Below are 24,266 nucleotides of genomic sequence, written 5' to 3' on the forward strand. Positions count from 1 at the left end.
GACATCTGTGTTGGTGAATCTTTTGTAATTTGTTCAATGAACAATGGAGACAGCAAAGAAGGGTGGGAAGCAGTGTATTGTGGCAGGTGTTGTGCCGGGTAACGCACCCCCGCCATAGAATGCACCCCCTGACTGTTGTGCCGGATAACACAGCCGGTGTTTCATTGTTTACATTCCCGGAAGATGACAGTCAAGCTTTACCATTGGCCTGTGGAGAACTGGGACAACAGAGACTCTTACCAGGAGGACTTTGAGTTGGATGCGCAGACGCGGTACCGTGAGTACGCATGCAGCTGCGGCTTCCAAACATTTGATCGTTTGCCCGTACGTTCGTGCCGCTATGTGCATGTCACGTACGTAACTTTGGGGACTTTGGGGAAATACAGGTAAAAGCCAGTAAATTAGAATATTTTGAAAAACTTGATTTATTTCAGTAATTGCATTCAAAAGGTGTAACTTGTACATTATATTTATTCATTGCACACAGACTGATGCATTCAAATGTTTATTTCATTTAATTTTGATGATTTGAAGTGGCAACAAATGAAAATCCAAAATTCCGTGTGTCACAAAATTAGAATATTACTTAAGGCTAATACAAAAAAGGGATTTTTAGAAATATTGGCCAACTGAAAAGTATGAAAATGAAAAATATGAGCATGTACAATACTCAATACTTGGTTGGAGCTCCTTTTGCCTCAATTACTGCGTTAATGCGGCGTGGCATGGAGTCGATGAGTTTCTGGCACTGCTCAGGTGTTATGAGAGCCCAGGTTGCTCTGATAGTGGCCTTCAACTCTTCTGCGTTTTTGGGTCTGGCATTCTGCATCTTCCTTTTCACAATACCCCACAGATTTTCTATGGGGCTAAGGTCAGGGGAGTTGGCGGGCCAATTTAGAACAGAAATACCATGATCCGTAAACCAGGCACGGGTAGATTTTGCGCTGTGTGCAGGCGCCAAGTCCTGTTGGAACTTGAAATCTCCATCTCCATAGAGCAGGTCAGCAGCAGGAAGCATGAAGTGCTCTAAAACTTGCTGGTAGACGGCTGCGTTGACCCTGGATCTCAGGAAACAGAGTGGACCGACACCAGCAGATGACATGGCACCCCAAACCATCACTGATGGTGGAAACTTTACACTAGACTTCAGGCAACGTGGATCCTGTGCCTCTCCTGTCTTCCTCCAGACTCTGGGACCTCGATTTCCAAAGGAAATGCAAAATTTGCTTTCGTCAGAAAACATGACTTTGGACCACTCAGCAGCAGTCCAGCTGGTGTCGGTCCACTCTGTTTCCTGAGATCCAGGGTCAACGCAGCCGTCTACCAGCAAGTTTTAGAGCACTTCATGCTTCCTGCTGCTGACCTGCTCTATGGAGATGGAGATTTCAAGTTCCAACAGGACTTGGCGCCTGCACAGAGCGCAAAATATACCCGTGCCTGGTTTACGGACCATGGTATTTCTGTTCTAAATTGGCCCGCCAACTCCCCTGACCTTAGCCCCATAGAAAATCTGTGGGGTATTGTGAAAATGAAGATGCAGAATGCCAGACCCAAAAACGCAGAAGAGTTGAAGGCCACTATCAGAGCAACCTGGGCTCTCATAACACCTGAGCAGTGCCAGAAACTCATCGACTCCATGCCACGCCGCATTAACGCAGTAATTGAGGCAAAAGGAGCTCCAACCAAGTATTGAGTATTGTACATGCTCATATTTTTCATTTTCATACTTTTCAGTTGGCCAACATTTCTAAAAATCCCTTTTTTGTATTAGCCTTAAGTAATATTCTAATTTTGTGACACACGGAATTTTGGATTTTCATTTGTTGCCACTTCAAATCATCAAAATTAAATGAAATAAACATTTGAATGCATCAGTCTGTGTGCAATGAATAAATATAATGTACAACTTACACCTTTTGAATGCAATTACTGAAATAAATCAAGTTTTTCAAAATATTCTAATTTACTGGCTTTTACCTGTATATGTGCTGTATGAACTTTGGGGAGGTGAACGGTACTTTGTGCTGTGGGATTGAGTGTGTTGTGCAGGTGTTTGAGTTGTATTGGCGGGTTATATGGACGGGAGGGGGGAGGTGTTTGTTATGCGGGATTAATTTGTGGCATATTAAATATAAGCCTGGTTGTGTTGTGGCTAATAGAGTATATATATGTCTTGTGTTTATTTACTGTTTTAGTCATTCCCAGCTGAATATCAGGTTCTCTCACAGCATCTTCCCTATCTGAATCACTCCCACTGCCCTCTAGTCTTTCACTCTCACTTTCCTCATCCACAAATCTTTCATCCTCGCTCAAATTAATGGGGAAATCGTCGCTTTCTCGGTCCGAATCGCTCTCGCTACTGGTGGCCATGATTGTAAACAATGTGCGGATGTGAGGAGCTACACAACCTGTGACGTCACGCTACTCGTCTGCTACTTCCGGTACAGGCAAGGCTTTTTTATCAGCGACCAAAAGTTGCGAACTTTATCGTCGATGTTCTCTACTAAATCCTTTCAGCAAAAATATGGCAATATCGCGAATTGATCAAGTATGACACATAGAATGGACCTGCTATCCCCGTTTAAATAAGAAAATCGCATTTCAGTAGGCCTTTAAAAGGGTATGTACCCATTCAATTGTCCCATTTTTGTTTTTATTTGTGAATAGCGTCGCCATAGTAACACGAAATGCTCCCAACTTAAAGTACCGCTGTCGGCGCGAGCGAGACCTTTCCCACAGTGTAACATATGTGGGGGTTCGTTGGCCGGTTCGTCACATATTTTTCGCGGCAGAATAAGATAGAGAACTAGAATAATAAAAGTTGAAGTTTGAGCAATACTAATATGGGCTGCTGTTACTATGAATTGATTAACGTGGACCCCGACTTAAACAAGTTGAAAAACGTATTCGGGTGTTACCATTTAGTGGTCAATTGTACGGAATATGTACTGTACTGTGCAAGCTACTAATAAAAGTTTCAATGCTTGCATTGCACCATAATAATAATTTGTATTGCACTTTACATTTGAATAACATACTTCAAAGTGCTACAGAGTAACAAAAATATCATAAAAGCATTAAAACAAGAAAAGAAAATAAAAACTATAAAAATTAGCTATATGCTTCTTTTTTTTTTTTAAGTTATGTTTTTATCCATTTTCTAAAAGCATCCACCGTCTGTGGGGCACTGAGGTGGTCAGGAAGGGTGTTCCACGGTGTGAGAATATTTCAGCGCTATGTATGCCTGATTTATTGGAAAGTTATGGCAAGAAAAAAAACTCCAACAACAAACAAAAAAACAACCAATCCAGGGTTTCCATTTGGGGAAAAAACTGCACTCGAATATGTTTGTTATTTATTAAAGTGCAATATTTGCTAAGATGAGTTTGAGAGTCCGTTCATTTTTAACAAGTGGCTAAGAAGGGTGTGGAATTTTGGGCACCTAACGATTCCTGTTCCGATTCCTGGGGTGACGATTAGATTCAGAATCGATTTTCGATACAAACCGATTCTGGCAATGTATAATTTGGTCAAATAATTGCAAGGAAACTTTTTCAAAACAGGTTACAGGTTAGAAAAGTTCCTTCTTGCTACATTGAGATGGCCTAAAAGCGTATTTCTTAATGAACTATTCTGGAACAAGTTTTTTTTTTTTTTTTTAAACTATTTTTATCGATTTGTTTACCGTATTTTCCGTATTATAAGGCGCACTTAAAATCCTTGTTTTTTCTCAAAACTGCGCCTTATAACCCGGTGCGCCTAATGTACGGAATAATTCTGGTTTTGCTTACCGACCTCGAAGCTATTTTATTTGGTACATGGTGTAATGATAAGTGTGACCAGTAGATGGCAGTCAAACATAAGAGATATGTGTAGACTGCAATATGATGGCAATATGACTCAAATAAACAACACCAACATTTCTTATGTTCCATTGAAAATATAGAACATTACACACGGCGCTCAAAAATCTATCAAAATGTTTTATTACGACTTTGGTAAGCTATGAAGCCTCACCGCTTGATGTGCTTCAACATAGGAGTATTATTATGGTGTGTGTATAAGGTAAGACATATTATCTGGCGTTTTGTTTCGCAATATTATGCAAAAGCAACTTTTCTTACCTTCTTGTATCTGCTGATCTGTATTTGGGATCTGCATAAATCCTGAAAAATTGCGCGCGTCCGCCTTTGTACTCGATAAGCTTCTTCTTTGTCTCTATCTTCTTATGTGACATTCATCCTCTGCTGTTGCCATTTCTAATATAAAGTAGAAGTAAGAAAGCGATAAAACATACTGGTTTAGTGAGTTTATATTATTCACCCAAGGAACTTTAGTTATTAGAGTTTTGGTCGGACGGTTTTGTCACGGGACACATTTCCGGTGTTGTTGTTGTTTCCGGATGAGGAGATGCTGCTTCGTTATTGATTAAAATAAAGTCTGAATGTCATTAAAACAGTTAGCTCCATCTTTTGACACTTCTTCCACCCCCGTCCTTGCACGCTACACAGCTACAACAAAGATGACGGGGAGAAGACGCTGCCGAAGGTGAGCCACGTAAATTAGACCGCCCACAAATCGGCGCATCTTGCGGCTTGAAGATGATCTGTAAAACATCATCTATGCAACATTTTGACCAAAGAACCACCATTACATGTTATGTAGACCACAAGGAAGTCTTTTACATTTAGAAAAAAATACTAATAATATGACTTCTTTAATGCGTCCTATAATCACCTTATATATGAAAAAAGATCAAAAATAGACCATTCATCAGCAGTGCGCCTTATAATCTGGTGCGCCCTATGGTCGGGAAAATACCGTAATTTATGAATCAATTTCGAATCGGAATGAATAAGAATCACGATTTGGATTTGAGTCGATTTTTTTTGTGCACCCTCACCCTTAGTCTTTACTTATTTTGGATAATTAAAAGTTATTGTCCTTTCATTTACATTAGATAAAATACTTAGAGTAGAGATGTTCGATAATATCGGACCGCCGATATTATCGGCCGATAAATGCTTTAAATTGTAATATCGGAAATTATCGGTATCGGTTTCAAAACTATCGGTATCGGTTTCGAAAAGTAAAATGTATGACTTTTTAAAACGCCGCTGTGTACACGGACGTAGGGAGAAGTACAGAGCGCCAATAAACCTTAAAGGCACTTCCTTTGCGTGCCGGCCCAGTCACATAATATCTACGGCTTTTCACACACACACAAGTGAATGCAAATCATACTTGGTCAACAGCCATACAGGTCACACTGAGGGTGGTCGTATAAACAACTTTAACACTGTTACAAATATGCGCCACACTGTGAACCCACACCAAACAAGAATGACAAACACATTTCAGGAGAACATCCGCACCGTAACACAACATAAACACAACAGAACAAATACCCAGAAACCCTTGCAGCACTAACTCTTCCGGGACGCTACAATATACACCCCCCACTACCTCCTACCCTCCCACTTCAACCTCCTCATGCTCTCTCAGGGAGAGCATGTCCCAAATTCCAAGCTGCTGTTTTGAGGCATGTTAAAAAAAATAATGCACTTTGTGACTTCAATAATAAATATGGCAGTGCCATGTTGGCATTTTTTTCCATAATTTGAGTTGATTTTGGAGAACCTTGTTACATTGTTTAATGTATCCAGCGGGGCATCACAACAAAATTAGGCATAATCATGTGTTAATTACACGACTGTATATATCGGTATCGGTTGATATCGTAATCGGTAATTAAGAGTTTGACAATATCGGAAATCGGCAAAAAAGCCATTATCGGACATCTCTAACTTAGATTATTATTAGCATTGTTATTCTTATTCTTATTTTTGCTTATTTTGGTTTAAAAATAATGCTGACAAAAACTTGACAATATATCTTCCACAATGTGTTATCAGCCCAGCCCTGGTAGTAGTCTTGTAGAATGTCTTCCAAGAGTATTGGGACAAGTTCCAGCTGCAAACACTCCACATGTCCTCACTCCCTGGAAGCGTCTCAATACCCCTCGTAGGATTTTATCATGTCTACTTGTTTTCATGGCCGCCTTCCCGTTCGCAGATTCGCTCCCCAAGTTGGTGGAGAGTGTCTTCGTGTTCCAGGAGGCGAGCGAAGACGAGGCCAACACCAACTACGACGCCATCGTGGTGGAGCAGTGGACCATCATTGATGTGAGTGGTCAACAATCTTTTTTTTTTTCTTTTTTTTTTTAACAGGTCTGAAGTTCCCGGGGTTCAAATTTATCAACTGGAACTTTTTTTGTCGCCCTCCTGCTGGTTTTAAAATTGTATTTGTCCGGGGGAGATGAATGGTGGCCGTTAAAAACCTACAAAATTGACATGGATGAGTATCAAGCCTGTGTGTGTGTGTGTGTGTGTGTGTGTGTGTGTGTGTGTGTGTGTGTGTGTGTGTGTGTGTGTGTGTGTGTGTGTGTGTGTGTGTGTGTGTGTGTGTGTGTGTGTGTGTGTGTGTGTGTGTGTGTGTGTGTGTGTGTGTGTGTGTGTGTGTGTGTGTGTGTGTGGTCAGCCGTAAACAAGCTCTTATCTGCTCCAGATTACATCTGTCGTCAGCAAAGGTTTGCGGTTAAAATGGATTTCTGTCCAATGTCGTTTAAAGGTGTGTGTGGCCGTTACCTTGTCTATACATGTACTAAAGTATACGTGTGTGTGTGTGTGTGTGTGTTCTTGTACTTCTCCCCTTCTTGAGACATCAACAAGGAAAAGTAGCTTCCATACAAGGAGGTGTGAACAAGTTAGGACATAAATCATGGTCCCAATACTGAAAACCATTGCATCTAATAGAGAATGTCTCATTTGCACCCCTGGTGGTGGAAACCTATCAAAATGAGGGTGGTCTTAAAAAGGAGGGATTTTTCAAATTAAATGTGTGTCGGTTTTAAAAGTGCTCCCCCTCTGGTTAACATATGAAATAACAAGTGTCTGTAAGAATTTGAAGTGCTCCCCCTCTGGCCAACATATGTAATAACAAGTGTGTGTAAGAAATTGAAATGCGCCCCCTTTGGCCAAAATTAATTAAAAAAAATAAAATAAATAAGAATAAATAAATTTAAAGAAAAAAAAAAAAAAACATTTTTACAAAAACAATATATATATATATATATATATATATATATATATATATATATATATATATATATATATATATATACTTGAAGTAAAGAAAAAAAGAAAAAATTCAAAAAATAAAATATTTACTAAAAGCGGTCTTTTTCTCACAATGTGTAGACTTTTTTCTTATAAAATTGGGAACAATTTCTCCTTTTTTTCTGTTTCTGCAATGTTGCAATATTTTCTCGTAAAATTATTACTTTTTTATGTAAAATTATTACTTTTTACTGCAAAATGGTGACGTGTCATATACAATTCTGACTTGTATCACAATATTGCCAATTTCTTTGTCTTTTAAAATAGTGACATTTTTGGAGTAAAATTATGACTTTTGTCATAATCATGCCAAGTAAAATTCCGATTATTATTATAATATTGCCAAAATTGTATAGTTTTCTTATAAAATTGTGACTTTTGTCAAGTAAAATAACGACTATTTTCGTAAAATTGACAAAAGTTTAGGCTTTTCTTGTAAAATTCCAACTTTTATCATAATATTGCACAAATGTTCAGTTTTTTTGCGTTGAGTAAAATTACGACTTTTATTGTAATACTGCCAGCATTCTAAGTTTTTCTTGTGAAATTGTGACCTTTTTCTTGTGAAATTCCAACATTTTTTATATGTGCATAGTATGTATATATTATTAATGTTAGTGATGCGTTTACAGCCACACAAAAAGTCGGACAACTCCAACACCACACATAAAGTGTCATTCCAGGTCGTTACACTATGATTTACCAATCAAATGTGTGCTTATTCTAGTGTCATTTATTAGGAATCTTAATTTATAAATATTAATCATTAAATGCTGTTAGTATATTAAATACATACTAATAAAAATATATTTTTTACAAACAGGAAGTTGCAGGAATGTACACATGATCCCCTGCTTACATCTCATTGTGCAACATGTGAATGTTTTAATGGGAACTAAATGCAATGTCTGAAAGGGGTACAAATTATTTCCAAAGCAGGACCTCCACCCAGACAAACAATACAAGTACACAGTTCATGAAAAACAATATTTTTTGTTATTGTCATTATAAGTGGGCCTAAACACTTATATTAGAAATGGAAATGACTGCTGTCATTTGATTCTAATAATAAGAGAATGTTGTCTGTCTATCTGTGTTGGCCCTGTGATGAGGTGGGGACTTGTCCAGGGTGTATCCTGCCTTCCGCCCGAATGCAGCTGAGATAGGCTCCAGCGACCCCGAAAGGGACAAGCGGTAGGAAATGGATGGATGGATGGAGATGTAAGTTGTTATTTAGTGAGGTTTGGGACAGGTGTGCTGCTGGTGTAGCCACAGTGTGCACGTCTAAAGTTGCTCACATGGACTCCACTCAATGCTCAGGGAGTTTTTGCGTTTGCTCACACATGAACAATTAGAGGGAACATTGATTGACAGAGTGTGTACCTTCAGCGGTGAATGGTGGTGGTGGTGGAGGTGAAGTGGCATCAGAGTCTCTGTCTCTCTTTACTAGCTTCGTCAAAGCATGTTGCTATGTAGCTTGTTTCAGCAGATTTGAATTGCTGTTTTGGGCAGTAGATGGCATCTTTGATCCAAAGCACAATTTACATTTAACTAAAATGTTATTTTCTTTGTGCTCGACAAAAGAGCACAACAACAACAACAACATCCAAGACAAACAACAGCACAACTTTATCTCCTTTGATATCGAGGAATTTTACCCTTCCATCACGCAAGACCTACTGACTCAAGCACTAGACTTCGCCTCAGACTACGACTTCGAGGAATTTTACCCTTCCATCACGCAAGACCTACTGACTCAAGCACTAGACTTCGCCTCAGACTACGACTCAATCACAGGCAACGAAAGAAACATCATCATCCACGCAAAAAACTCCATTCTCATCCACAACAATACACCATGGCAAAAAAAGAACAATGCAACATTTGACGTCACTATGGGAAGTTTTGACGGAGCAGAAACGTGTGAACTCGTTGGGAGTTTCCTCCTCTCCCAGCTCGCTAGCCTCAATCTGAACCTTGGTATTTACCGTGATGACGGACTGGCAGTGTGTCGCGCCTCGCCAAGGAGCAGCGAGAATACCAAGAAGCGCATATGCCAAATTTTCAAAGAGAACGGCCTACGGATCACGATTGAAGCCAACAAGCAAACCGTCAACTTCCTTGACGTCACTTTCAACCTGAGAAATAACAGCTACCAACCATTCACGAAACCCAACACAACACTCCAATACGTGCACCATGACAGCAACCATCCACCCACCACCACGAAAAGAATACCTACCGGAATCAATAAAAGGCTATCGATGCTGTCATCTAGCAAAGCTGAATTTGACCAAGCAACCCCCCCGTACCAAAAAGCCCTTGATGAAAGCGGATACAATTTCACCCTCACCTATGAACCCACGCCAGGAAACCAGCCAAAAAAGAACAGAAAACGAAACGGCATCATCTGGTACAACCCCCCATACAGCAAAAACGTCTCAACGAACATTGGACACAAATTCCTCAATCTGATTGACAAACACTTTCCCAAAGACAACAACCTAAGAAAAGTATTCAACAAGAACAACATCAAATTGAGCTACAGCTGCATGAACAATATACGACAAATCATCTCAAACCACAACAAAACAATTGCAAATGAGCCGTCGACCCCCAGTCAGAACGACTCCAAAACCAACAAAGCATGTAACTGTCGAAAGAAACCTGATTGCCCACTCAACGGGGGGTGCTTACAAACATCAGTTGTCTACCAATCTAAGGTAATACGCAAGGACATTAACACATCCGACACATATGTAGGATTAACCGAGGGTGAATTCAAAACCAGATGGAACAACCACAAGGCTTCTTTCAGGAACAAAAACCTGCGAAATACCACAGAACTCAGCAAACACATTTGGGACCTCAAAGACAATAATGTTGAATATTCAATAACATGGCAAATTCTTGCATCCAGCACACCTTACAATAGTGGTAATAAAAGATGCAACCTATGCTTGAAAGAGAAACTGTTTATCATCTACTGTCCAGACCTGTCATCCCTCAACAAGCGCAGCGAAATTGTAACAACATGCCGCCATAGACGGAAACATCTCCTAGGTAACACATGAGCCAATCACCACGCCCCTAGGCCAGCCTGTACCCACCCACTCTGTGCCCTATATAAACCATGGTATGCGAATGCTCCCATTAAAATCTCCTGATGATTGAGGGTACCCCCCTCATGAAACAGGCCTGTAGAGATGAAATAGTCTTGTGATTTTTTTCCCCACACATACACATATATATATATATATATATATATATGTGTATATATATATATATATATATATATATGTGTGTGTGTGTGTGTGTGTGTGTGTGTGTGTGTGTGTGTATATATATATATATATATATATATATATATATATATATATATATAGATATGTGTATATATATATGTATGTATTTAGAGACATACTGTAATAACTTGAAATATAAAAAATAAATGCAAATAATTAAAAGGAACTAAAAACAATCTTTTTCTCACAATGTGTCGACTTTTTTCTTATAAAATTGGGAACAATTTCTCATATTCTTTCTGTTTCTGTAATATTGCAATATTTTCTCGTAAAATTATTACTTTTTTATGTAAAATTATTAATTTTAATGGTGACATTTGTCATATAAAATTCAACTTTTATCACAATATTGCCAATTTTTTTTGGTGACATTTTTTGAGTTAAATGATGACTTTCGTCATAGTTTTGCCAAGTAACATTCTGATTATTATTATAATATTGCCAACATTTTGCAGTTTTCTTATAAAATTGTGACTATTGTCGAGGAAAATAACGACTCTCTTCATAAAATTGCCAAAAGTTTAGGCTTTTCTTGTAAAATTGCAACTGTTATTGAGTAAAATTCCAACTTTTATCATAATATTGCACAAATGTTCAGTTTTTCTTGTAACATTTTGACTTGCATTGAATAAAATGACGACTTTTATTATAATACTGCCAAAATTCTAAGTTTTTCTTGTGAAATTGTGACCTCTTTCTTGTGAAATTCCAACAAATTTTTCACAACAAGCTTTTTATTTGCATAGTATGTATATATTAATAATGTTGTAAATACACATCTTTATATGTCTAGAAAGGCTGGCATTTTTCTGAGGTCTCCAGAAGGTAACAAATACACACACACACATTCTTGTGTGTGTGTGTGTGTGTGTGTGTGTGTGTGTGTGTGTGTGTGTGTGTGTGTGTGTGTGTGTGTGTGTGTGTGTGTGTGTGTGTGTGTGTGTGTGTGTGTGTGTGTGGAAAAGTAGCTTCCATATGGCCTACGTATGTAGTAATACGAGGAGGTGTGAACAAGTTTGGACATAAATCATGGTCCCAATACTGAAAATCATTGCATCTAATAGAGAATGTCTCATTCGCACCCCTGGTGGTGGAAATCTATCAAAATGAGGGTGGTCTTAAAAAGGAGGGATTTTTCAAATTAAATGTGTGTCGGTTTTAAAAGTGCTCCCCGTCTGGTCAACATATGAAATAACAAGTGTCTGTAAAAATTTGAAGTGCTCCCCCTCTGGCCAACATATGTAAAAAGAAGTGTGTGTAAGAAATTGAAATGCCCCCCCTTTGGCCAAAATTAATTTAAAAAAAATAAATAAATATGTATTTAGAGACATACTGTAATAACTTGAAATTAAAAAAAAAAAAGAAATTAACTAAAAGCAATCTTTTTCTCACAATGTGTCAACTTTTTTCTTATAAAATTGGGAGCAATTACCGTATTTTTCGGAGTATAAGTTGCACCGGAGTATAAGTCGCACCTGCCGAAAATGCATAATAAAGAAGGAAAAAACATATAAATCGCACTGATTTATATAGAGTAAATCCGAAAAATACGATTCTCATTTTCTTTCTGTTTCAGTAATATTGCAATATTTCCTCATAAAATTATTACTTTTTTTATGTACAATTATTGCTTTTTAATGCAAAATGGTGACATTTGTCATATAAAATTAAATTATTTTTTTTTTGTAAAATTGTGACATTTTTTGTGTAAAATTATGACTTGTCATAATTTTGCCAATTTTACTATTATAATATTGCCCAATTTTGAGCAGTTTTCTTATAAAATTGTGACTTTTGTCGAGTAAAACTACGACTCTTTTCATAAAATTGCCAAAATTGTAAGCTTTTCTTGTAAAACTGGACTGTTATTGAGTAAAATTCCAACTTTTATCATAATTTTGCACAGATGTTCAGTTTTTCTTGTAACATTTTGACTTGCGTTGAGTAAAATGACGACTTTTATTATAATACTGCCAAAATTCTAACTTTTTCTTGTGAAATTGTGACTTTTTCTTGTGAAATTCCAACTCATTTTTCACAACAAGCTTTTTTATATTTGCATAGTATGTATATATTATTAATGTTGTAAATACACATCTTTATATATCTAGAAAGGGTGGTCATAAAGAGGTAGGCATTTTTCGGAGGTCTCAAGAAGGTAACAAATACAAGAGTGTGTGTGTGTGTGTGTGTGTGTGTGTGTGTGTGTGTGTGTGTGTGTGTGTGTGTGCGCGTGTGTGTGTGTGTGCACGCAGATGCTATCTTGGTAATTGAATTTAGACTTCCCCAAGTGTGAAAAGACATTTTCTTGGTGCCTCTGATGGTCTGGTCCTGCACTGCCTGACTTAACGAGCTAATGGAGGTCTCCGTCCAATCAGCTGCTCACGTTGCGAGTGAAGCAGACGAACGGTCAAGTGTGTTTACACGCTAAAGTCGGCTTCTACCCGCACACGTTCTCTTCTGCCTCCGATTAAGATGTCAGAGAAGGCTTTTTCCTCCCTCCCTCCCCCTGAGCTGCGTCTACATAATCCCTCCTACTCCTCATTCTAAATATAATTCAGGAAGATTTGTTTACTTGCGTTCACCTTGGAGGTTGTCCATCATGGACACATCACCGACAATGAGCTATTTCTCGCGAACAAGCTCAATTAAAGTCTTTACTTCACCGATCGCAGCCTGAGATGAATTTGTGTTAATTGTAATAACGCCGTTATTTAATAACATTAACGTCTTTGGCAACAAATGTTCTAATTACCGTATATTCCGGACTACAGAGCGCACCAGTATATAAACCGCACCCACTAAATTTTACAAACCCCGTTTCCATATGAGTTGGGAAATTGTTAGATGTAAATATAAACGGAATACAATGATTTGCAAATCCTTTTCAACCCATATTCAGTTGAATATGCTACAAAGACAACATATTTGATGTTCAAACTCATAAACTTTTTTTTTTTTTTTGCAAATAATTAACTTAGAATTTCATGGCTGCAACACGTGCCAAAGTAGTTGGGAAAGGGCATGTTCACCACTGTGTTACGTGGCCTTTCCTTTTAACAACACTCAGTAAACGTTTGGGAACTGAGGAGACACATTTTTTAAGCTTCTCAGGTGGAATTCTTTCCCATTCTTGCTTGTTGTACGGCTTAAGTTGTTCAACAGTCCGGGGGTCTCCGTTGTGGTTTTTTAGGCTTCTAATGCGCCACACATTTTCAATGGGAGACAGGTCTGGACTACAGGCAGGCCAGTCTAGTGCCCGCACTCTTTTACTATGAAGCCACGCTGTTGTAACACGTGCGGAATGTAGCTTGGCATTGTTTTGCTGAAATAAGCAGGGGCGTCCATGAAAAAGACGTTGCCTGGATGGCAACATATGTTGCTCCAAAACCTGTATGTACCTTTCAGCATTAATGGTGCTTTCACAGATGTGTAAGTTACCCATGCCTTGGGCACTAAAACACCCCCATACCATCACAGATACTGGCTTTTCAACTTTGCGCCTATAACAATCCGGATGGTTCTTTTCCTCTTTGGTCCGGAGGACACGACGTCCACAGTTTCCAAAAACAATTTGAAATGTGGATTCGTCAGACCACAGAACACTTTTCCATTTTGTATCAGTCCGTCTTAGATGAGCTTAGGCCCAGCGAAGCCGACGGCGTTTCTGGGTGTTGTTGATAAACGGTTTTCGCCTTGCATAGGAGAGTTTTAACTTGCACTTACAGATGTAGCGACCGACTGTAGTTACTGACAGTGGGTTTCTGAAGTGAGCCCATTTGGTGATATCCTTTACACACTGATGTCGCTTGTTGAGGGAGTACAGCCTGAGGGATCGAAGGTCACGGGCTTAGCTGCTTACGTGCAGTGATTTCTCCAGATTCTCTGAACCCTTTGATGATTTTACGGATCGTAGATGGTGAAATCCCTAAATTCCTTGCAATAGCTGGTTGAGAAAGGTTTTTCTTAAACTGTTCAACAATTTGCTCACGCATTTGTTGACAAAATGGTGACCCTCGCCCATCCTTGTTTGTGAATGACTGAGCATTTCATGGAATCTACTTTTATACCCAATCATGACACCCACCTGTTCCCAATTTGCCTGTTCACTTGTGGGATGTTCCAAATAAGTGTTTGATGAGCATTCCTCAACTTTATCAGTATTTATTGCCACCTTTCCCAACTTCTTTGTCACGTGTTGCTGGCATCAAATTCTAAAGTTAATGATTATTTGCAAAAAAAAAAAATGTTTATCAGTTTGAACATCAAATATGTTGTCTTTGTAGCATATTCAACTGAATATGGGTTGAAAATGATTTGCAAATCATTGTATTCCGTTTATATTTGCATCTAACACAATTTCCCAACTCATATGGAAACGGGGTTTGTAGAAGAACAAAATATTGTTCCATATATCAGTGTTTTTCAACCTTTTTTGAGCCAAGGCATATTTTTTTCATTAAAAAAAATACGGAGGCACACCACCAGCAGAAAAGGTTAAAAAAATGAAACTCCACCAGGTTGTCGTGCCTTATTTTGAGTTTGTTGTTGTTTCCTGTGTGTAGTGCTTTAGTTCCTGTTATTTTGGTGACCCTTCCTGTTTTGTTGGCGTTCTCCTGTAGCAGCTTCACGCCTTCCTCTGAGTGCTATTGCCCGCCCCTGCTTTGTTTTCGCAATCAAGACTATTTAAGTTGTGCGTACGCTACCCTTCTTTGTGGGGACATTGTTGATTGTCATGTCATGTACGGCTGTGCTTTGGGGACACCGTCTTTTCTCCACACGCTGTAAGGTTTTGCTGTCGTCCAGCATTCTGTTACTGTTGACTTTGTAGCCAGTTCAGTTTGACTTTTGTTTGCTATGCTTCAGTGCCTTTTCCTAGCGGGACTTGCCTTTTGTTAATTTTTTGGTTTAAGCGGTACTTACCTTTTTACCTGCACGCTGTCTCCCGCTGTGCTCTGCATATTGGGATCACGACAAACCATCCTCGACGCGTTCCGACTTCTACAAAGCAATGAACTACCTGCTGCCACCTACTGATATGGAGTAGATTACCCACAGCACAGGCACTAGACCAGTGTTTTTCAACCTTTTTTGAGCCAAGGCACATTTTTTGCATTAAAAAAATGCAGAGGCACACCACCAGCAGAAAACATTAAAAAACTAAACTCAGTTGACAGTAAAAAGTCGTCGTCGCAATTGTTGGATATGACTTTAAAGCATAACCAACCATGCATCAATTTAGCTCTTGTCTCAAAGTAGGTGTACTGTCACCACCTGTCACATCACGCCATGACTTATTTTGAGTTTTTTGCTGTTTTCCTGAGTGTAGTGTTTTAGTTCTTGTCTTGAACTCTTATTTTGGTGGCTTTATCTCTTTTTTTTGGTATTTTCCTGTAGCAGTTTCATGTCTTCCTTTGAGCGGTATTTCCCGCATCTACTTTGTTTTAGCAATCAAAAAATATTTCAGTTGTTTTTATCCTTCTTTGTGGGGACATTGTTGATTGTCATGTCATGTTGGAATGCACATTGTGGACGCCGTCTTTGCTCCACAGTAAGTCTTTGCTGTCGTCCAGCATTCTGTTTTTGTTTACTTTGTAGCCAGTTCAGTTTTAGTTTCGTTCTGCATAGCCTTCCATAAGCTTTAATGCCTTTTCTTAGGGGCACTCACCTTTTGTTTATTTTTGGTTAAAGCATTAGACGCATTTTTTTACCTGCACACCGCCTCCCGCTGTTTCCGACACCTACAAAGCAATTAGCTACCTGCTGCCACCTACTGATATAGAAGAGTATTACACGGTTACTCTGCCGAGCTCTAGACAGCACCGACACTCAACAAGAACACATCATTTGCAGACTATAATTACTGGTTTGCAAAAAATATTTTTAACCCAAATAGGTGAAATTAGATAATCTTCCACGGCACACCAGACTGTATCTCACGGCACACTAGTGTGCCACGGCACAGTGGTTTAAAAACACTGCACTAGATAACGGCACATTATTATGATTTTTTGGACCAATTAGGTGAAGTTGCACTGTTTCCCACGGCACACCAAACAATATCTCACGGCACACTAGTGTGCCGCGGCACAGTGGTTGAAAATCACTGCCATATATTATCCACAGATATATACATACGTTGTGAAGTGAGCTAGAAATGTTTATTTACGTACCTTAATTGTTTCCAAACGGTGTCTGTAACACGGCAGTAAAACGGCTGATCAAACAAAACGGAAGTAATAATAATAATAATAATAATAATAGATTTTATTTGTAAAAAAGCACTTTACATTGAGAAAACAACCTCAAAGTGCTACAGTGTATTAAAAAAATAAATAAATAAAAAGATAATAAATAAAATAAAAACTAGAACAGCCAAATAGCTAAAGCTTGTATGCATACATCTAAAATAAAGGCTTTTTTTTTTTCTTCTAAAAAGAAGGGTTTTTAAGCCTTTTTTAAAAGCATCCACAGTCTGTGGTGACCTCAGGTGGTCAGGGAGAGCGTTCCACAGACTGAGAGCGGCGGAGCAGAAAGCCCGGTCTCCCATTGTCCATAGCTTTGTCATCGTCATGGACCCACTAGCTGCGCAAGCTAGCTCTCCAATCGGCTAAACAGACTCAATAACTCCACGGTGACGTTTTGGTGGATTTACGGAGGAATTTGTGAAACTGAAACAATACAAAAAGAATGCCATTGTAAGTTAATAATACTAACACAGACACTCGTGTTAGCATATTAGCTAATGCTAACAACGCAAGCTTGATTACATTACGATTGCACGTATAAATACGCATTAAACATAACTACAGACATCACACACGCCACAGTTTAGTAAGTAAGAATTGTTTTAGTTATATTGTAATACTTACGAACGTTGCTTGGACCGATTAATCAAAACTCCTGTCAAGCAGAAACGTTATGAACAGCTAGAAGATGGAACGTCGCTTCTACTTCCGGTTGAAAGCTCAGTTAAACAAAAGGGCTGGGCAGCAGTGAGCGAACTTGTCCAAAAGATGGCGCCATAGCACAGTCGACACCACATCTATTCAGAGTATTTGCTTGTTTGTTTGTTTTTTCAAACGTGTTAGCATATTAGCTAATGCCAACGACGCTAGCAACATTACATTACGATAGCACGTACAAATATGCATGAAAACACTCCTACCGACATCACACATAAGTATAAATTGTTTTAGTTGTATTGTAAAACTTACAAACGTTGCTTGGAGTGATGAGTGAAGAATCCTTTCCAGCAGAAAACGCTAAGGACGTTTTTTGTTTTTTTTCGGTTTGAGGCAAAACCAGATGTACATTTTCAACCAAAGCACAAACAATAACACACCATTTCAGTCCTCTGCTTGTGTTTAACGAAAACTATTGAACACAAAACAGTAATGCAATTAGCAAAAAATAAAATACATAAATGAGCTGAACCGTTTTATAAGCCGCAGGAATCAAAGTGTAGGTAAAAAGTAGCGGCTTATAGTCTGGAATATACGGTAATTAACTTTTATGTACGTTACAACACCGTTACTGATACGCTTGATGTAATGTGGCACGCTACTTTTGATGTCAACAAGACAGTGTCAGAAGCGCAGGAAGTAACTTTTTACTAATGAAAGCAACAACCACACTAAAATTAACTTGATGTCAATTAGAGGTCAACATCACACAGCAAACAACGTGGAGGGCTACATTTACACTGCAGGGTCGGATTTCAAATTCCAATTTTTTTTTGTCAAATCCGATCTTTTTTTAGTGGCCGTTCACGTTACAACAAAATAAGGTGATTTCTAATGTGAATGCAATCCGACCCGTACACAAACATGACATCGTGACGACACACGGAAGTAGACATGGCTTCAGCTCCAGTCGGTCTCAGTACTGGCGCATTTGTGGCAATTTCAAGGATTTTGTTCCATCCAAGTCAACATTTTCTGAACTAAATTATTGTAGAAGAAGGAAGAGGACAAGTATTTTGGCTGTTATACGGGATATTTTGGTTCAATTTAATTTGTAAATAAAAACAGAATACAATGATTTGCAAATCCTTTTCAACTTATATTCAATTGAAAAGACAACATATTTAATGTTCCAACTGAGAAACTTTTTTTTTTTTTGGCAAATAATCATTAACTTAGAATTTAATGGCAGCAACACATTGGCACAGGGGCATTTTTCCCACTGTGTTACATGGCCTTTCCTTTTAACAACACTCAGTAAACGTTTGGGAACTGAGGAGACACATTTTTGAAGCTTTTCAGGTGGAATTATTTCCCATTCTTGCTTGATGTACAGCTTAAGTTGTTCAACAGTCCGGGGGTCTCCGTTGTGGTATTTTAGGCTTCATAATGCGCCACACATTTTCAATGGGAGACAGGTCTGGACTACAGGCAGGCCAGTCTAGTACCCGCACTCTTTTACTATGAAGCCACGTTGATGTAACACGTGGCTTGGCTTTGTCTTCCTGAAATAAGCAGGGGCGTCCATGGTAACGTTGCTTGGATGGCAACATATGTTGCTCCAAAACCTGTATGTACCTTTCAGCATTAATGGCGCCTTCACAGATGTGTAAGTTACCCATGCCTTGAGCACTAATACACCCCCATACCATCACAGATGCTGGCTTTTCAACTTTGCGCCTATAACAGTCCGGATGGTTCTTTTCCTTTTTGTTCCGGAAGACACGACATCCACAGTTTCCAAAAAACAACTTGAAATGTGGACTCGTCAGACCACAGAACACTTTTCCACTTTGCATCAGTCCATCTTAGATGAGCTCGGGCCCAGCGAAGCCGGCGGCGTTTCTGGGTGTTGTTGATAAATGGCTTTCGCTTTGCATAGTAGAGTTTTAATTTGCACTTAGAGATGTAGCGACACACTGTAGTTACTGACAGTGGTTTTCTGAAGTGTTCCTGAGCCCATGTGGTGATATCCTTTACACACTGATGTTGTTTTTTGAATCAGTACCGCCTGAGGGATCGAAGGTCACAGGCATTTAATGTTGTTTTTCAGCCTTGCTGCTTACGTGCAGTGATTTCTTTAGATTCTCTGAACCTTTTGATGATATTACGGACCGTAGATGGTGAAATTTCAATTTCCTGGCAATAGCTGGTTGAGAAATGTTGTTCTTAAACTGTTGGACAATTTGTTCACGCATTTGTTGACAAAGTGGTGACCCTCGCCCTATCCTTGTTTGTGAATGACTGAGCATTTCATGGACTCTGCTTTTATACCCAATCATGGCACCCACCTGTTCCCAATGAGCCTGTTCACCCGTGGGATGTTCCAAATAAGTGTTTGATGAGCATTCCTCAACTTTCTCAGTCTTTTTTGCCACTTGTACCAGCTTTTTTGAAACATGTTGCAGGCATCAAATTCAAAATGAGCTAATATTTGCAAAAAATAACAAAGTTTCTCAGTTGGAACATTAAATATCTTGTCTTAGCAGTTGAAAATGATTTGCAAATCATTGTATTCTGTTTTTATTTACCATTTACACAATGTGCCAACTTCACTAGTTTTGTGTTTTGTAATTTTCTACCTTTTTTCCATTATTTTGTAACAGTCTATTTTGGCAAATAACTATGGCGCTTATTGCTTTTTAACGACGTTCTGATATGATGAATTTGACCTGGGAGCGTTCACCTTGAGGACACATCGCATATATCCATCCATCCATTTTCTACCGCTTATTCCCTTTGGGGTTGCGGGGGGCGCTGGAGCCTATCTCAGCTACAATCGGGCGGAAGGCAGGGTACACCCTAGACAAGTCGCCACCTCATCGCAGGGCCAACACAGATAGACAGACAACATTCACACTCACATTCACACACTAGGGCCAATTTTAGTGTTGCCAATCAACTTATCCCCAGGTGCATGTCTTTGGAAGTGGGAGGAAGCCGGAGTACCCGGAGGGAACCCACGCAGTCACGGGGAGGACATGCAAACTCCACACAGAAAGATCCCGAGCCCGGGATTGAACCCAAGACTACTCAGGACCTTCGTATTGTGAGGCAGACGCACTAACCCCTCTTCCACCGTGAAGCCCCATCGCATATATATCACATTTATTTCCACATACGAAAGAGGCCTGGGTCGGATATGAAAAATTTAGAGTTGCACTGTTCACACAGACATGAAAATAATCCGATACAGGTCGTATGTAGGCAAAAAAAAATAAATCTAAAATGACTGGAAGTTTGAACGGGGCCAACACGAACAAATACACACTACTACTACTATGAGGGAATAATGAGCAACACATGATTGAAATGACAAGTTTGCATTCCTACTTTGCCCCGATATGACGGCCACAGACGCACATTCAATCTCTTTGTTCCCCAGAGGTAACACAAACCCGTGAAAAAATTCTCTGCTCAGCTAATAAAGGCAGCTGAGCTAAAATCCTGCGCGCAGCGCACTTTTGCTGATGTCACACGTCACTTGGCAACAGGCACACACACACTCTGCTCTCATGAAACGTCTCTCAACTGCATATGCAAGATATTTATTTATTCATTTTTTTTAAAAGTAACACATTAATTGCTTTCCCTAGTAATTAATTACATTAATTAAAGAGTAATTTCGAAAATAGAATTAATAACCTTTTTCAAGGGTTAGGGTAACCTAACCTAACCCTAACCCTATTTTACGACCAATGAAAGAAGAATTCAGTCAGCCATGTGGAATATTTACTTTCTACTACTTTACACGTTCTGAGCGCACCAAACATCATAAATAACGTTTATGTAAACTTCCCAACATTAATGTGCCGACCCAGACACACTAAAACGGAAGGATTGTTTTTCGAAAAGAAATGAAGAAAACGAAGTGTTATTTAATGATAAGAAAAGAGTAAATAAACAACAACAAAAAAGGTTAAACGGCGCCAGCAAACAGACACAAATAATAAATGTCAGAGTGAGAAATATTTAACAGCGACTGAAAGTCTTTCAGCGAACTGATAGGAAAAGACAGCCTGTGGCGGAAGCGACGACGAGACAAAGGAAAAAAATTAAAATGTCAGACAGAGGAAAGAAAGAAAGTACCGACGTGGTGAGCAAGTGAATGACTTTGATGGCCAGGAAAGGACACTTTAGGGACAGATGGTCTTTGGACACGTCTTCAAGGAGATGGTGGAACGTCCACAGCTGTGTTGGACCAAGCACACGTCATTCATTCATTCATTCATTCATTCAATATGTCTATCATTCATGCATTCACAAATAAATCAATCAGGCATTCAGTCATGTATATTTCAATGACTTTTTCCCCATTCATGTATTCATTCAATCGTCCGTTCATACATGCTTTCAATCATGCATGCACTGACGCACTCATCCATTAATACATTCAATCATTCATGTTTTCATTAGTGTAATAATTACATTATTTATTCATTCAATCATCTGCTCATACATGCATTCAATTGTGCATGCATTAATGCACTCATTCAGTCATTCATGTATTAATTTAATAATTAATTTGTGTTTGAATGTATTCATTCAATCCTACATTTAATCAAGCATGCATTCATTCACATATTCATTATTCATGCATGTATTTATTTAATCATGCATTCAGTAATGAATTACTTTATGTATTAATTAATGTATTGACCCACGCTTTCATTCATGCATCCATACATCCATTTTACTCACTCATTCACGCATGCATTAAATCAGTCATGTTTTCATTCATGTATTAATTAATGTATTCACTAATGCATTGATGTATTCATTCAATCATCCATTCATGCATGCATTCAATCATGCACGCATTTGTAATGTATTCAATCATATACTGATTTCTTGATGCATTAATACATTCACTCATGTATGCATTTATCCACGCATGTATTTAAGTATTCATGCATTCAGTAATTAATTAATACATTAATTCATGTTTTGGACCATGCTTTCATTAATGCATTCCTTCAGAATTCATTTATACATTCATGCTTTCTATTTACTCATTCATTCATTCATGCGTGCATTTAATCATTCATGTTTTTATTAATGTATCAATTCAATAAGTTATTCACTCATGCATTAATGTATTCATTCTATCACCCGTTCATACATGCATGCATTAATGTAGTCATGCATATACTGATTTCTTGATGCATTCATGTATGCACTCACTCAGGCATACATTCATTCATCTATGCATCCCCTGATTTATGCATTTCCATGCATGTAATAATGCATTTAATACAAATTAAATATATACATACAAACTGTGTATGTGTATGTATATATACTGTGTATTTATAGTTATATACTGTTTATCAGTGACTTGCGGTGAGGTTCATGACTGGCTTCATCACAGTCAGATTTACAAACATATGAACCCTAAAGAGTATCTTATTCACCATTTGATTGGCAGCAGTTAACGGGTTATGTTTAAAAGCTCATACCAGCATTCTTCCCTGCTTGGCACTCAGCATCAAGGGTTGGAATTGGGGGTTAAATCACCAACAATTATTCCCGGGCGCGGTGCCGCTGCTACCCACTGCTCCCCTCACCTCCCAGGGGGTGATCAAGGGGATGGGTCAAATGCAGAGGACAAATTTCACCACGCCTAGTGTGTGTGTGACAATCATTGCTACTTTAACTTAACTTTAACTTTACACATACAAACTGTAGCACACAAAAAAGCACATTTAATAAAAAAGACGTTATTATGGTCTTACCTTTTACTTATAAGTGCGGGAACAGTGGTGTTCATATTGGAGGAGTTGTGAATGAATGAAATATGAAATCCGTGCTGCAGTCTGCAGGTGTACCTAATGTTGTGTCCCTGCAGTCGTTCACGGCTCCTCCGGCGCGAGCATTGTTGTTTTTGCACTTTTTGGCTTCTTGTTAAGTGACTTTTTTTGGGTGGATTCGGTCTTGCACGTGGAGGGTTTGGGTGTGGGCTTTGGTTGGTGTGGCGTTCCCGTCGGGGGGGTGCAGTCTGCAGCGGGGGTGCATTAACCGGCACCAGGAGGCGGGATTACTGCGTGCCTCACACAGTGCGTCTTCGCAGCAGTTTTATGATTGCTCACCACAAGAAATACTTTACACACATACAGTTGTTGACAAAATACACTGTACATTATATACCTCAGCTAACTAAACTATGGAAATGTATAATATAATTCATATAGCAATACGGTCTCACTGCACAGCAGGCCAGCAGTTAGCCGAGTCCGCAATCCATGGTGAGGCACAATTGAGTGACGTGCCTCAACTGGCTGCTGATCACCGCAAGTCTCTTCTCAGTATTTGAACGGCAAATGTGAAAATTCAGCGATTTTGAATAAAAATAATCTAAAACTGGTGAAGTTAAATGGAAAATAACTTTATAGTATAATCACTGGATACATATAACAATTTAATTATTTTTTTTTCTTTTTACTTTTTTTTTCTTTCCATGATGGCAGGTGAGGCCCTGCCTCACCTGCCTCTAGTGACCGCACGTCACTGCTGTTTATGTATACCTAATACTGTGTATCTACTGTACATATACATACACACATATTTATATGTACATATACACATACACATATATACAGAATGCAGGTATAAATGTGTGTGTATATATATATATTTACACAGTATATGTACACATACACAGTATGTATATATATATATATATACACAGTATGTATATATTTACACATACACAGTATGTTTATTTATATACAGTATGTAAAATATACAGTATGTATATATGAATATATACAGTATGTATATATGTGTGTGTGTGTGTGTATATATATATATATATATAT

General features: G+C 38.7%; 1 protein-coding gene across 3 annotated transcripts in view; it reads left to right on the forward strand.

Annotated features, from left to right (window-relative positions):
- The window catches only part of rftn1b (raftlin, lipid raft linker 1b), a 346,988-nt gene that overhangs the window by 266,365 nt on the left and 56,357 nt on the right, over window positions 1–24,266 (forward strand). For all 3 annotated transcript variants that reach the window (XM_061956676.2, XM_061956684.2, XM_061956666.2), the window contains exon 7: window positions 6,076–6,185. In XM_061956676.2, the coding sequence (XP_061812660.2) occupies window positions 6,076–6,185 (110 nt within the window). The remainder of the gene's footprint in view (window positions 1–6,075; window positions 6,186–24,266) is intronic.

The sequence above is a fragment of the Nerophis lumbriciformis genome, linkage group LG04 (genome assembly GCF_033978685.3).
Source record: "Nerophis lumbriciformis linkage group LG04, RoL_Nlum_v2.1, whole genome shotgun sequence".
Taxonomy (NCBI): Eukaryota; Metazoa; Chordata; class Actinopteri; order Syngnathiformes; family Syngnathidae; genus Nerophis; species Nerophis lumbriciformis.